Source organism: Aotus nancymaae, unplaced genomic scaffold, assembly GCF_030222135.1.
Source record: "Aotus nancymaae isolate 86718 unplaced genomic scaffold, 86718_ANA_hifiasm-v0.15.2.pri h1tg000083l, whole genome shotgun sequence".
In the NCBI taxonomy this organism is placed as follows: Eukaryota; Metazoa; Chordata; class Mammalia; order Primates; family Aotidae; genus Aotus; species Aotus nancymaae.
The window spans coordinates 4034460-4050134 of NW_026988498.1; the positions used below are offsets into that span (position 1 = coordinate 4034460).

At 44.6% G+C, this 15675-nt stretch overlaps 2 protein-coding genes and 1 long non-coding RNA gene across 5 annotated transcripts in view; 2 read left to right on the top strand and 1 right to left on the bottom strand.

The window, feature by feature from the left end:
* ATP5F1C (ATP synthase F1 subunit gamma) overlaps positions 1 to 2205 on the top strand; it is a 19137-nt gene extending 16932 nt beyond the window's left edge. Inside the window, exons 9-10 of one of the 2 annotated variants that reach the window (XM_012443367.2) lie at positions 1370 to 1406; positions 2058 to 2205. In XM_012443367.2, coding sequence (XP_012298790.1) covers positions 1370 to 1376 — 7 coding nt within the window. In that variant the 3' untranslated portion in view covers positions 1377 to 1406; positions 2058 to 2205. The remainder of the gene's footprint in view (positions 1 to 1369; positions 1407 to 2057) is intronic. The other variant, XM_012443368.3, reaches the window with a different exon arrangement.
* The window catches only part of LOC105710880 (uncharacterized), a 19345-nt gene extending 6127 nt beyond the window's left edge, over positions 1 to 13218 (bottom strand). The window contains exons 1-4 of one of the 2 annotated variants that reach the window (XR_001105904.2): positions 13165 to 13218; positions 12132 to 12241; positions 9702 to 9902; positions 7955 to 8028 (exon numbers count right to left, since the gene is read on the bottom strand). This is a non-coding gene — a long non-coding RNA (uncharacterized LOC105710880). Of the gene's footprint in view, positions 1 to 3368; positions 8029 to 9701; positions 9903 to 12131; positions 12242 to 13164 lie in introns of those variants that run through there. The other variant, XR_001105903.2, reaches the window with a different exon arrangement.
* A 122-nt stretch (positions 13219 to 13340) lies between these two features.
* The window catches only part of TAF3 (TATA-box binding protein associated factor 3), a 195756-nt gene continuing 193421 nt past the window's right edge, over positions 13341 to 15675 (top strand). Inside the window, exon 1 of the mRNA XM_012443369.2 lies at positions 13341 to 13695. Coding sequence (XP_012298792.1) covers positions 13530 to 13695 — 166 coding nt within the window. The 5' untranslated portion in view covers positions 13341 to 13529. The remainder of the gene's footprint in view (positions 13696 to 15675) is intronic.

The following is a 15675-nucleotide window of genomic DNA, read 5'->3' on the forward strand; positions in this document are numbered from 1 at the left end:
ATTTCTTCTTGGATCTTAAGTGTGAGAAAGCCTAGGGGAAGGAACCGCATTCTGAAGGTTCGTGGGCTGTGTGAGATCCAGAGAACCCAAGGGGTTTTTTGCTCCTGAAAAAGGAATGTTAGGTATCACCTGTGATGATACAACTTCTGCAAAATTGAGGACCAGTCTATTTCTTCATTAGGAATGTAGGAACTATGACTTAAAAGTAGCAAAATCAGCTGAGTGCCGTGGCTCACACTTGTAATCCTAGCATTTTGGGAGACCGAGATGAGTGAATTGCTTGAGCCTAGGAGTTCCAAGACAAGCCTGAGCGCATAGCAAGACCCTATCTCTACAAAAATGAAAAAACTAGGCAGGGGTGGTGGCATGTGCCTATTGTCCTAGCTACTCAGGAAACTAAGGCAGGAGGGTTGCTTGAGCTGGGAGTTTGAGGCTACAGTGAGCTATGATCATGCCACTGCACAAAACCAAGAATGTAGAAAAAGGAATCCATATAATTAGGAATGGAGAATTAAGTTTTTGCTTTCCAGAAAGGTAGTCTAAATCCCTATAAAAAATTAGCTATGCAGTGCCAAGTTTGGATTGCTTGTGAATGGACCTGCATGCTTGGTAATCTATCGGTTATTATGAATCAAGACTAATAATACTTAAACATTTGGAAAAGAAACAGATCAAAAAACAAAACAAACATATCTGGCTATTTAGTAATAAAATTTAAGAGCATGAATAAACTGTAGAATTTGAGGTACCAAGTGTTAGTTGGCAGCCTAAAAACTCTAAATGTGGCCGGGCACAGTGGCTCACGCCTGTAATCCCAGCACTTTGGAAGGCTGAGGCAGGCAGATCACCTGAGGACAGGAGTTCCAGAACAGCCTGGCCAGTGGCGAAACTCTGTCTCTCAAATTAGCTGGCCGTGGTGGCAGGTATCTGTAATCCCAGATACTCGGGAGGCTGAGGAAGGAGAATTACCTGAGCCTGGGAGGAGGCTGCAGTGAGCCGAGATCGTGCCACTGCACTCCAGCCTGGGCAACAGGACGAGACTCCATCTCAAAAAAAAAAAAAAAAAAAAAACCTCTAAATATATTGTGTTAATTTATAGAAAAACTGTCATTTAAATTATGTGTTCATAGTCTTGCCTACTTGCATGAACATGTTTTTATTGCTTCTAACCTGGAATGAAATCTATGTTGTGTAACAGTCATTGAATCTGTTTTAAAGGAATCTTGTGGTATTTTTGCATGATACATTCAAGGTATCAACTTTAAAAACTGACTTATTTTCATTGGAAAGCATATGTGATTAACTAGCATGGATTGCTTCTTGACCTGCTTCTTTTGTGCTTGTCTTTTTCTTCTAATACAATAACCAGGGATTAATGAAAATCAAGTTCCATCCTCAGACAAGAGGTAAAGTTTACACTTTCTTCCCATATCTGTTCAGAAAAGAAACCTATTCAGATATAAGTGAAGCTAATTTAGTAATCCTAGAAGTGTCCTCTGAGAGATTTAGGTGGATGGGCTACTTTATAGTAGCAGCCAACTCATGGGAGCACCTGGGCAATGCTAGTGGACTTTTTTTGTAGTGAGTGTGTTGATCATACAAAATGTGGATATAAGGAAATCAACTTTGAGGATAGACATTAACATTATTTTGAGATATTATACATAGGTTGGTGAAGAGTGGTGGTTCTCAAACTTTATGGTCTCAGGAACCCTTAATGCCTGATTGATTTAGCAGAGCCAGCTAGATTTTCATCTGTCTACTCATTTTGTTGTGATGTCTGGATCACGTGGCCTCTGGAAAACTCCACTGTATACTCGAGAATGAGAATAAAACAGGCAAAATAACATTATTATGAAAATAGTTTTGCCCTCAGGAACCCCAAGAAAAGTTCCTCAGACCAAAATTTGAGAATCACTGGTATAGAGTAACACTTTAATATGTAAATTCAGTTCTCTGTACTCCACTTAAGTATGTATTTATATTTCTCTTGACATTATTATTTTCCCAAAAAATACTGTTTGATTTTTTTATTGGTTCTGTACTTTGTTTTCCAGGTAAAGAAGGAAAGTTCAGCCAGCTGATTTTGTTTTTAGCTTACTGCTGCTGTCTTTGTCAGAAAAAACTGTTTCTCCGTTGTTTGAATTACCGAAGACAGCAAGATATTTGTAAATTATCTTACAATAAACAACTTAAATAAGAAAATCATTGTTTTTCTTATGTAAGAACAATTTTTCTTATGTAAGAACAATAGATACAGTTTTTGAAATGGGATGATACTAAAACATTTAAAAATAATAATATGCTACTATTAAAATTTTTTAGTAGAAGATAATTTAAGAGGCTTTTTTGATGTGATACTGCTCCACTGACCTTTAAACGTCTAGCCTCTGTGGGGATAAGGTAGAGGGAAGGGGCTGCAGGCTACAACCTCAGCCCGGTGCTATGCCCTACTACAGCCTTAAAGAACCGTCAATGAGGCTGGGCACGAAGGCTCATGCCTGTAATCCCAGCACTTCGGGAGACAAATGCAGGTGGATCACTTGAAGTCAGGAATTTGAGGCCAACAAAAAAACAAAAATTAGCCAGGCCTGGTGGCACACACCTGTAACCCCAGCTACTCAGGAGGCTGAGGCATAAGAATTGCTTGAACACGGGAGATGGAGGTTGCAGTGAGCTGAGATTACACCACTGCACTCTAGCCTGGACGACCAAAGCAGACTCCATCTCAAAAAAAAAAAGGCCACTGGAAGCATTTGCTTAGAATTCTGGATACAAAATTCTAAGCATATAATTACTCTAAATAAATGATTTAAAACATCTTTTCCAAACACAGAAAAATATGATACATTTAGATAACAGTTAGGATTAGGTGCCTGAGTTGATTCCACACTCCAAGTTGGCCATGCCAAAATATCAGACTTTTCCCTGTTTGTTTAAAATCAGGAACTTAGGGTTTTCTTTAATTACAAAAGCAATATATAAATTCTAAAATATATAAAATTATAAACTGTAAAACCCATTCTCAAGTTCCTCTTGACTTAACAGGTAAATGAATGCATGTATTTAGAATGAATTCTTTAAATCTTTACAACTATATTCATAGCAATGAATAGAAAGGTGATTAATGAACTGAGCAGAGCTTTGGGGTCATTTTCTAACTCCCCTGAAAGTTTTCAGGAGCCACTTCTGAAGGGGTTGGTGGCTGAAGCTATGAGAAAGAAATAGCTCACAACTGAGGAATCAGGTGGAGGTGTCGTGTGAACCAGTACTAGAAACCTTTTGGGAATGTTGGCAAGGAACCAACCACTGGCTCTGAGGGCTTTTGTCTGGCTGGGTGGGTGGGTGGGTGTGTATGTGTGCACAGGAATGCACGTACCACTATACCTAGCTAATTTTTTTTTTAAGAGATGGAGTCTTGCTATTTTGCCCAGGTTGGTCTTGAACTCCTGGGCTCAAGTGATCCTCCTTAGCCTCCCAAAGTGCCGGAATTGCAGGTGTGAGCCACTGTGCCCAGCCTGTTTTGAATTTTGCTTCTAAGCTTGGCTTGGCCCACCTCCAGTTTCCAGCACAGCAGAACCCATCTGTGAGGGTGAATTGAGTGTCCTAGACACCATGGAAGGAGGAAAAGCGGGAATCTGAAGTCAGTTAACATAAGAAAAAAATCTGTGTCTGAACTGGAATACTAGCTCAGCCCTTACCAGCTGTGACCTTGCGCAAGTTACTTAATCTTTCAGTTTTATCATCTAGAAGACAGAGATTAAAAGGTCGTTAGGATTAAATGAGGTAATATTTTAAAATATTTAGAATCTGACTTGGAGTAAGTGCTATATTCTAATGTCTGCTCTATGTAAAAGTGATCACCAGCTCAATACAGCATTTAATGATGCTTTTCTGTATACTGGCACTCTTACTCTCTGAAGATACAATGATAATGAAACACTTCCTTGCAGAAGCTTACAGTCGAGGGAACACAAGCAAGTGACAGAATGTGGTAAGTTACAATTGGTGAGCCACAGGAGGGACACTGACTCAATTTGGGAACAGAATAAGGGACTGAGAAGGCCGTCCAGCCTGGAGGAAGGTCTAAACAGTCCTCAAGGACCAGTGATCAACAGTAGAGATTAAACTACTAGAGCTAACTGGTGGGGAGGAAGGCTTTCAGGCCAAGGAAGCAGAACAAGCAAAGTCCAAAATCTGTTCAAATGCACATTCTGAGAACTGCTGATACAGAGAACGAGAAAGGCAAGATAAATCTGGAAAGGTGAGTGTGCCATGCTATGGTTCAGACATGTAGGAAGGAATCAAAGAGTAAGCTTGAAATTTTCCCCCAACTTCTGTCCTCTCCTTTTGCTAAGTGGCATAACACAGTGCAATTACAGTGAAAAGTGTCTACTGGTAAGGTTTACTACATAATTCAAACTGCTATCCTTTTATTTTTTTTTTGAGACGGAGTCTGGCTCTATCGCCCAGCTTGGAGTACAGTGGCAGGATCTTGGCTCACTGCGACCTCCACCTCCTGGGCTCAAGCCATCCTCCCACCTCGGCCTCCCAAGTAAGTGGGACTACAGGTGTGCACTGCCATGCCTGGCTAATTTTTATATTTTTAGTAGAGACGGTTTCGCCATGTTGTCCAAGCTGGTCTCGAACTCCTGGCTTCAAGTGATCCGTCCACTTTGGCCTCCTGAAGTGCTGGGATTATAGGCGTGAGCTATTTGCTGGAAACACCTACACAGTACCTAAAGGGCTAGGTCTGTTAATTTTCATATTCTAGGATTGAGCTTCCATCATTAAAAATGTTGTCTGGAACATGCCTTTTAGGAAACTGTTTCTCTGTGTGCTGATTATGGAATATTTGAAGCTTTCAGAAATTGTATTATCATTATTTAAAACTCTCTAAATGAAGCTTAAGAACTGTGTAGTCATGGCCAAGCACAGTGGCTCACGCCTGTAATCCCAGCACTTTGGGAGGCCAAGGCAAGTGGATCACTTCAAGTCAGGAGTTCATGACCAGCCTGGCCAATATGGTGAAACGCTGTCTCTACTAAAAATATAAAAAATTAGCCAGGCGTGGTGGCATGTGCCTGTAATCCCAGGTATTCAGGAGGCTGAAGCAGGAGAATCGCCTGAACTCGGGAGGCAGAGGTTGCAGTGAGACGAGATTGTGCCACTGCACTCCAGCCTGGGTGACAGAGTGAGACTCAGTCTCAAAAAAAAAACCAAACAAACAAAAAAACTGTGCAGTCACTGGGCTCCTACTGGCACCAACTGAATAAAAAGTGCTGCATTTGGCTGAAGGTGGGGCTCACTGGTCCTCAACTGTAACCCTTGTCAGCACTGACCGCCACACCCCAGTACTCGCCTTTGCCACACTGCTCTTGGTCTGTTTCCTCGTTCACCAAGACAGAATGGTAAGAATCAGGCCTCTTGGATGAGTCGGAGCTTTGATCCCAGGAAGACATTTCATTCTACAGATCTTGGTGTCCCGCTAAGCTGTGTGCGGACTCCGCTCATAAGGAAGCAGCGGCTGTCCATTTCTGCTCCTGCTACTCTTGAACAAGTTCCTGACTCCTGGCCTCTACTGTTCACTTCTCATCACTCTCTTAAAACAGTAGCTTTACTGAGGTATCATCCACATGCCATGAAATCCACCCTTCTAGACTGCACCACGCAGTGCTTTTTCTTCCATTCACAGAGTTGTGCTCTAATCCCCTCCATATATCTTTGCAAGATGAATTGTTCTAAAGGCATTATTGAAATCTGACTACCCACTACATACTATGCTATATATTGGAGGTTTTAGTGAATGAGACGAACACAGATCCAGCACCCCCCTCCAAAGTATACAGCAAAGAATTGAATGATTTTAGTTGTGGACATTGCTCAAACATTAATTACGTTTGAGTTATAATGGGACATCCAAGCAGACATTAGTTATTAGATGCAGTTAGCTACACTAGTATGGCACTCGGGAAAAATCTGAGATAAAGTGTTTTATTAAGGAGTCATCTTTACACAGTTAATGATGAAAACCACTGAGGTGAATCCTATGAAAAGAACAAACACTGTAAAAGCAGGCAAAGGCTGCCAGGCATGGTGGCTCATGCCTGTAATCCCAGCACTTGGGGAGGCTGAGGCTGGCAAATCGCTTGAGCCCAGGAGTTTGAGACCAGCCTAGGCAACACAGCAAAAACCCCTCTTTACAAAAAATAAAAAATCAGCCAGGCATGGTAGTGTGTGCCTGTAGTCCCAGCTACTCAGGAGCCTGAGGTGGGAGGATTGCTTGAACCTGGGAGGTTGAGGCTGTAATGAACTATGACTGGGTGTGGTGGTGGATGCCTGTAATCCAGCTACTTGGGAGGCTGAGGCAGGAAAACTGCTTTAACCCAGGAGGCAGAGGTTGCAACGAGCTGAGATCATACCATTTCACTCCAGCTTGGGTGACAGAGCAAGACTCCGTCTCAAAAATAATAATAATAATAAAAAACAGGCAAAGACATTAGAGGATAAGTCAAATTTTTGATATTGAAGCCAGGTTTCTCACTTTGGGAGAGACAGGATATACAAATATGACACGGGAGGAGGAAAGGGTTATGTGATTTTAGATTTGAATCGGAAGCATAAGTGTGTACTTTGCACTTTAAAAGTACACATATTTTTTAGTTGTTTTCACAAGGCCCCTGAAGCAACAGTTTCCCTGTAGTAATGAAGGTCAGCTAGCACACATCTTGGTTCTAAACAATATTCCTCTCTAGGAAGAACCAGGCCCCTCAGAGAGATGGCTACTTCCAAGCTTAGAGCAAGGGAAGCACCAGCGGAGCCTGGAAAATCTGACACCCAGTAGCAAGTCCTCCATGAATGACGGTGACACAGTACAAGAATACAGTGGCCGGCTCAAAAGGGCTCCCACTGGTCAAATACGGGACAATTTAAGCAGCAAGAGAATCATGAAGGTAATGGATCATAACACACCAAATAAAGAAAAGAATCCTTGGCTGGGCATGGTGGCTCACGCCTGTAATCCCAGCACTTTGGGAGGCTGAGGTGGGTGGATCACCTGAGGTCAAGAGTTCGAGGCCAGCCTGACCAACATGGAGAAACCCCATCTCTACTAAAAATACAAAATTAGCTGGGCATGGTGACGCATGCCTATAATCCTAGCTACTCGGGAGGCTGAGGCAGGAGAATCACTTGAACCTGGGAGGTGGAGGTTGTGGTGACCCGAGATTGCACTATTGCACTCTAGCCTGGGCAACAAGAGCAAAACTCCATCTCAGAACAAAAAAAAAAAGAATCCCTGACCACAGTGCAGTACTAAAGAAGGTGGGGGAGCGCTCCATTACAGAAGAATGCCTGCTAATAAATGTAGAACACCTGACGAGATTAGAAAAACCACCACTTTGTAACCACCAATGTATTCATGCATTAAGAGAGCAGAAATGGATGCCAATAAAATCACCAAGGTGGAAAGTTGTGGAGAAGTAGGTTTTTCGGATAGTCTCAAAGTATTACCTTATAGGCCAGGTGTGGTGGCTCAAGCCTGTAATTCCAACACTTTGGAAGGCCAAGGAGGGCAGATCACTTGAGATCGGGAGTTCAAGACCAGCCTGGCCAATCTGGTGAAACCCTGTCTCTACTTAAAAAAAAAAAAGTCAGCTGGATATGGTGGTGTGCACCTGTAGTCCCAGCTACTTGGGAGGCTGATACAAGAGAATTACTTGATCCCAGGAGGAAGAGGTTTCAGAGAACCGAGACTGCACCACTGCACTCCAGCCTCAGTGACAGAGTGAGACCCTATCTCAAAAAAAAAAAAAAAAAAGGATTACGTTATGGATTGCTTATTAATTTCAAAGCAAGAAAAGGTGACATTCTGATGGAAAGATCTAGCAGATGCCATGTTTACAAGTGATCAAACTTTGTCACCAACAACAGGACAACCTGACAATGTGATTACCTGATACAATAATACAGCTGGAAGTACAGATCACCTGAGTAGGAATATTCTTGCCAAAAAGGTTTTCTTCTGACCTAATCAAAGGAGAAAACAAATACTGTAAGACATTTTTCCTGAACTTTGTAAAAATGTGTTATAAATGACTAAAGAACAACAATAACAAACAAAAACAGAAACACAACCAGTGGATTGATCGAATTAAGAGAGACTAAAGAGAAACATGACAGCCATATGCAATGAGTGCTTCTTGATTCAATCCTGGATTAAAAATTTTTAAAAGCTAGGCTGGGCACGGAGTGTCATGCCTGTAATCCCAGCACTTTGGGAGGCCGAGGCAGGTGGATCGCCTGAGGTCAGGAGTTTAAGATAAGCCTGGCCAACATGGTGAAGCCCCGTCTCTATTAAAGTATAAAAATAGCCAGGCATGGTGGTGCATGCCTGTAATCCCAGCTACTCAGGAGGCTGAGGCAGGAGAATCGCTGGAACCCAGGAGGCGGAGGTTGCAGCGAGCTGAGATCTTGCCACTGCACTCCAGCCTGGGTAAGAAAGAAAAGAGAAAGAGATAAAAAAAATTTTTTAAGCAGAAAGAAAGAGAGAAAAGAAAATTTTTATTATTTTTTATTTATATAATATAGAGACGGGATTTCACCATATTGGTCAGGCTGGTCTCGAACTCCTGACCTCAGGTGATTCACCCGCCTCGGCCTCCCAAAGTGAGCCAGGCATGAGCCACCGTGCCCGGCCAAGAAAAATTTTTTAAGCCATAAAAGGCATTTGGGGACGATGGGAAAATTTGAACACGCACTTCATTTTGTGGGATATTATTGTGTCAATCTTAGTTTGCTGAGTGTGATCACGGCATTATGGGGAGGTGGCAGCTGTGATGTACCATCCAACTCCCCTTCAGAAGGACCTTCCACTGGGAATGGTGGAAGCACACAGCCCCCAGCTGCCAACCCTCCTTGGAATTGTCCAGCTGGAGTCACCTTGCTCAAGGTCATGGCCCTCTCCCGAAGCAGCACACAACCAGTACCTTATCAGTATGAGTTTAAAGACTCTTGCATAGCTCAGGACACTGCAAGGGCCATTCCAGCCTCTGTGGGGTTGACTGAGGCCTTTCTTAAGTATGAGCTGCAGCCTAATGTCTCCCTATCCCAATTCTGCTCTCTCCCCTTTCCCATCCCCTTCCTCTCCCTTCCACCTTTCCTTCTCAACCTTCCCCCACCCTTTCCCCTCCCCCACCCCCTCCCTTCTCCACATTGCCCTTCCCTAGTCCTGCTTCCTGCCCTGCCCTCCTCTCCTCTCTGCCGGGTGGAGACTCCAAGAGCACCCCTCTGAGGTTAATCTTCATCTCAGAGACAGTCTCCTGGGGAGTCCAACTTGGGACAGTTGGTGCTGGAGGGGTCTGACAGAGAAGATGCAAAGATGGAATTTGGGAGCTGGATTCCCCCACTGGCTGGCAGTGAGGACTTCAGTACAGGTGGTGGTTGAAGCGCAGAGGCACCACCTGACACAAGGTAGCAGTTCCTGAATGCTCAAGTCTTAAAACTTCCACCAGGGATGAACAGGGTGGTATAACAGTGGAAGCAAGCTGGGACAACGTCTGAATGTATCAGATATTTCAGAAATACAAAGAACACAGGACCCCAAAATCATAGAAACCAGGTGGCAATACTTAACTGCTTAGCAGTCAGAAACCAAGTGAATGCAATTATGTGTGAGAGCAATCAGTGGGGTGTGGGCTTACCTGGTGAGTTACGGGGATGGTTTGTAGAAGAGGGGTCCCTGGGCGAAATGGATGAATACCAACACGTGGGCTACTCAATCTGGTTCATCAGAATAATTCAAGGATGGCTGAGGGGGCTGAGGGCAGATACCTTCATAACCAGTCATGATTCCATGCCCGGTTCCTGGATCCAAGCCAGTTTTCAGACTGAAACCCTATTGACTGAAGAAGAGGCTGGCTGAGTCTTCAGGAAGAAGAATGCTGCAGCACCAAACAGCAAAGGCAATAATTCTCCCACACTTTTGCAAGAGAACCTACAGCCATTACTCAGGTAACTGTCCACTAGGGAAAGGGAAAACCCACACATTTTGAGGAAGCTGAGAATGAAACCAGGAGATGCAGAGTCATCGAGAGTCCCCTGTCAGAGTGGGGGCAATTGAAGCCAAGTGACACCTGGAGTCTTGACTCAGACTCAGCTCACACTTGGACCCACTCAGTGGCCAATTTCCTGATTCCTGAATGTGTCACTGGAACAGATATACAGGGATATTGGCATAACCCCCATGCTGGTGCTTTGGCCTGTGGGTAAGAACTTTGGGCATGGGAGGGCTGAGGACATGACTTTGAAACTAACCCTGCAGCTAGGGAGGGGGGCAGAAATCATGACCTAAAGGGTGCTGGGGGCAGTGGGTCACTATATTTTCATTTCATCTGACAATCTGGCTGCTGCAAATATGCGATGCATCTTGAAGGGTGGGAACGAACTGTTGTAAACTTAGCTGAGTAGTAACCCTGGATGCAGATGCTGTGCCAGATGTGGTGTCTTTACTAGAACAGATAAGCATTGTCTCAGGCATATGGCATGTGGTCATTGGCTGGTGAAAGCTGTCTTTTTCCATCCCAAACAGAAAGGATCACAAAGTTTCTATTCACTTGGAGCAGACAACAGTATACATTTTGGTCTTGCCCTAGAGCTATGTTAATTCTCTCACCCTGTGTCATCATACACAGACAGTCCCCAACTTAACTATGCTTTAATTTACGATTTTCAACTTTACAATGATGCAAATGCAACATGCATTCAGTAGAAACCAAAATTTGAGTTTTTATCTTTTCCCAGGCTAGCAATTTGTGGTACCATGCTCTCCCATGATGCTGGGCGGAGGCTGTGAGCTACAGTTCACACTTGTCACACTTGGCCATGTGATAACAAGGGTAAACATTCATTGTGGTAAGAAATAGATGTGTATTCTGGGTATGGATTTCCCTTTCCTGCTTTTCTCGTTTGAGCCACTGGGTTCCCATATCAGGCTAAGTCAGCCTAAGGAACCCATTTTACAATAAAGAAGATGTGGGAGTGGGCACAAGGCTATGAGACCCACTGGTCAGATCACACCCCACACCACTCAGAAGCTGTCAGCTTGGCGGAGCAATGGAACAGCCTTTTGTAGGCACAATGAAAGCGCCAGCACACAGGCAATACCTTCTGAGGATGGGCCTGATTCCCTAGGCTGCTGTGCACTCTTTAAGTCAATAACCATTTTTTTCTTTTTGTAGAGACAAGGTCTTACCGTTGCCCAGACTGGAGTGCAGTGGCTTGATCGTAGGTCACTGTAGCCTCAAACTCCTGGGCTCAAGTGATCATCTGGCCTCAGTCTCCTGAGTAGCTGGGGCTAATTTCTTTAAAAAAAAAAAAAAAAAAAAAAAATATATATATATATATATATATATATATGTCAGGTGTGGTGGCTCACACCTGTAATCCCAGCACTTTGGGAAGCCGAGGTGGGCGGATCATGAGGTCAAGAGATTGAGCCTATCTTGGCCAACATGGTGAAACCCTGTCTCCATTGAAAACACAAAAAAATTAGCAGGGCACGGTGGTGCATGCCTGTAATCCCAAGCTATTCAGGAAGCTGAGGCAGGAGAATCGCTTGAACCTGGGAGATGGAGATTGCAGTGAGCCGGGAATGGGCCACTGCACTCCAGCCTGGGTGACAGAGCAAGACTCTGTTTGAAAAAAACAAAACAAAACTTATCTCTACAAAACATATAAAAATATATACATAAATATATATTTTTTCAAGACATATTTGTATATAATATACAAAACATATATATATTTCAAGACCTAAACATATATATATATATATTTATATATATATAGTAGGTTTGAAATTTTCGGAAATAAAATCCCCTCCCCTATACACAGAAAGGCAAATGAAGAGGAATAAACACCCAGGGTGGTGGCGGCAGAGAGACAGATTTGTGAAATCCAAGGCGCAAAAGAGTTTCAAAATTATGGTAGTGTTCAACATTATCAAATGGCTACAAAATAATCAAGTAAGGCTAGGACTGAAAAATGTCTCACAGATTTAGCAACAAAATGTTGCTGATAACTTGGGGACAGAGTGTCCATGGAGTAAATACAGGCACCTTGCCATATAGTACCTTGCTTCTCTGCAGCTCGCCATTTAACTGAAGAACCATAATTTCACTTCTGTTGCGTTTCCCAGACTTTCAAAAATTTGAATATCATGTTGGAAGTTCTGGAATAGTCCCTGTAGGAGGAATACAGAGCCACTCATAAACTCACAATTTATTGGAGGAGCACATAAACTCTTATACTAAATACACTGTGATAGGTACAGAAAGGCATATTTAAGAAACTGCATAGTTCAGCCACTACAATCGAGCTACCAGCAGGCTGAATCTAGACTTGCGGTGGGATCAGTTTGGTTTTTGAGATGTAGTCCCAATTCTGAATTTAAGTCAAGGTATTTATCCCCAAATCCCGATTTCTGGCAATATTTGGCTGGAGCTGGGAGAAGGCTCTGGGATAGGCAACCGTTCCCAGGACACTCAGCCTGCGACACGGGTTTGAGGCTCTGGTTTGACCTCTGCAGGCAGCCAAGGTCCCCATCCCCCTACAGGCCACAGCCGCGATGAGCAAATCGCACACGACAGCCCACAGGGAGCTCACCTGGTTTGAAAAAAAAAAAAGTTTTATCGCAACCAGGGCTGGGATTAGAATGACATGAGTGAGGCAGGAGTTTATGGCATGGGTTTGGATTTTTTAAAAAACTATTAAAATATTATCGATCTTGATGACTTTTTTGGGGGCCCCATTAATTTGGCACAGAGGCCTCCTACTAGTCCCCGCCCTACTGCGAAGAGCTTTATTTAAAGGGCATGCGGAACAGCTTGGGCTTTATTTAATCTGTGCAGTGGCAAGCAGCTCAATGCACAGATTTTTAGCAGAAGTAAGACCAGCGCATGCCTTCGTTTGGCGAGCATCTTAAGTTCCTACGCCCCAAACTTCTCTCTAGCACTTAACCCTCTAACATGACTAACGTTATTAATGCTAACTCTCTAACGTGTCAATGTCGTATCCCAGATCCCTCGTTTGCCCCTAAAACATGGGCGTTTTTTGTCCCCGCTCTCCCCCCAGGTGAGCGCCCCTGGGAAGCTCCCCAGCACCTACCACCCCCGGCGCCTACTCATCTGCGCGCCGCAATCCCGCTTCCGGCCGGCTTCCAGACCTCAGAGGCGAACCCGAGGCGTCGCTCCGCTCCCACGGGGCGGAGCTTTCTCATCGGCGCGCTCGGCATTCGGCTCGTGCTGCCTCGCTCCGGCGGCCGTCCAGCGGGAGGCGGAGCGAGTCCAAAATGGCGGCTCTCAGGCTGGCGCGCTCCGTGCTGCTGGGGCTTTGAGGTGGTCGCCGGGGGTCCGTGGGACCATTATCCCGCCGCCGAAGCCCTAGAGGATGAATCGGGGGCCCTGCTAAGGTCTGGCGGCGGGGCTGGAGAGCAGTGGCAGCAAGGGCTGCGGTGGCGTCCACGCAGCGGGATGTGCGAGAGTTACTCCAGGTCGTTGTTGAGGGTCTCGGTGGCGCAGATCTGCCAGGCGCTGGGCTGGGACTCGGTGCAGCTCAGCGCCTGCCACCTCCTCACGGATGTGCTGCAGCGCTATCTGCAGCAGCTGGGCCGGGGCTGCCATCGGTACTCTGAGCTCTGTGAGTACCGGGCTGGGTGCGGGAGGGCTGCCCCGGCAAGTCAAGGGTGACACCTCCGCTCTCCCTGCCCCTCCGCGTCCCAGGGGTGTGCGTCCCGCACCCTGCCTCGAGATCTGCTGTTTCCTCGGCCTCCCATGTCCCTGGGCTTCCACTGACCCTGCAAACTCTAGTCATCCCTCGGGTGCCTCTTCCTCATCCGCTAACTTCCCGCCACCAGCCCGGGAGCCGAGTCTTCGCTCGCAGCTCCACACCCTCCTGCAGCTCCTCCGCTCTGAAATGTGCCTGGATCTCTCTCATTGTCTCCTGTTTGCTGCGGGCAGATCCACCCCCAGCGTACCTTACACCCTCTTTTACCTCGGTCCTTTTTCTCCCTTGCCCGCAAACTACTACAACTAGTTGTCACAGGCGCTCCGTCTACCGGCCGTTTCTTACAAGACTGGCCATTCCTGAGCTCCTAACTACACAGACTCGTTGACAGCTCTGCTCTGTTAGGGACACTGCCTCTTCTTTCTGTATTTGTTCGTTTCGTGAACAACATCTCCACTTTCTGTTTTCCCAAGGCTGACTTTGTCAGTTTCGCTGATCAGATGCACTTTCACTTACGTCTCAGTTACCAGTGAGATGTCAGTGGTTATCAAAGTGGGATAGAGGGACCGTGGGCAGTTCACAAGATTCTCCAGGTAATCTGGGCTACAGTACTTACGGGTTTTAAGTGAATGTCTGGTAATATCTATAGCTAGTGGTATTTAATAATTTAATGGAAGGAATGGTATTTTAATAGAAGCTACACGTTATCTTGTTGATGTGAAGTATTGCATGTGTGTTTGTTGAGGAGAGGAAACTACCACTCATTGAAGTTTCAAGTCATGATGTTTAAGGTGATAAGCTGGAGAACTGAATGAAGTGTTTCATAGGATACTTTGTTTTTTTTTAAAGTGGTTCCTAGACTGAAAAATTGAGACCCACAGACACGTTGTATTGCTTAGGCCCCAAGTTTTGTTCCCGCTTCCACAGGGCTGCCAAAATAATCTGTCCATAACACAAATCTGATTTTGTTATTATTCTTAAAAATATTTTAACTGTATTCTATTGGTTACAGGCTAAAAATCTAAACTCTTACAGCACACAGTTCCCTTTGTGAGCTAGCATCTTGCTTATCTTTTGCCAGCCTGCCATGCTAATCTGTAGCCATGCTGAGCTACTTGCCTTTTCCAGAATGTTTTAGGCTATCCATTTCTACATGCATGCTGTTTTTTACCTAGAGTGTCCTTTGCCCCGGCCCACCAGTAGTACTGCTTTTATTTTGAGATGTACTTATCACTTGCTCTAGGGAACTCATGTTATCTGCTTTCATAATTCTGTGCATATTTCTTTTATCTTATTTGTCATCTTGTTTTGTAATCACCTGTATATGTCTCTTTCCTCAGGAGAAAAATTGATTATATTTGTATTCTGTAACCTATGGGGCCATTATATAATAGCTACCTGAGAAATATTTGTTGAATAAATGAATGAACTGATAAACCACTACCATAATAGCCACGTATTGACTTCACATTTTGAGTTCCAAAAATGTGTATGTTTTGAGTGCTTGATTTCACTGAGTCTTCTATTCTTCTTCTTTTGAGACAGGATCTCACTCTGTCCCCCAGCATGGAGTGCAGTGGTGCGATCTTAGCTCTCTATGGCCTCGAACTTCAGGGCTCAAGTGATCCTCCTGCCTCAGCCTTCCAAGTAGCTGGGACTACAGAGACATGCCACCATGCCCAGCTAATTTTTTTATTTTTTGTAGAGATGTGGTCTGGTTATATTGCCCAGGCTGGTGTCAAACTCCTCAGCTCAAGTGATCCTCCTGCCTCAGTGTTTCAAAGTCCTGGGATTATGAGCATGAACCACCATGCCTAGCTCACTGATACATCTAAATTTGGAACTGCAAAGTAATATGCATGCATTTTTATCCTGAAAGTACATCACCAGCTG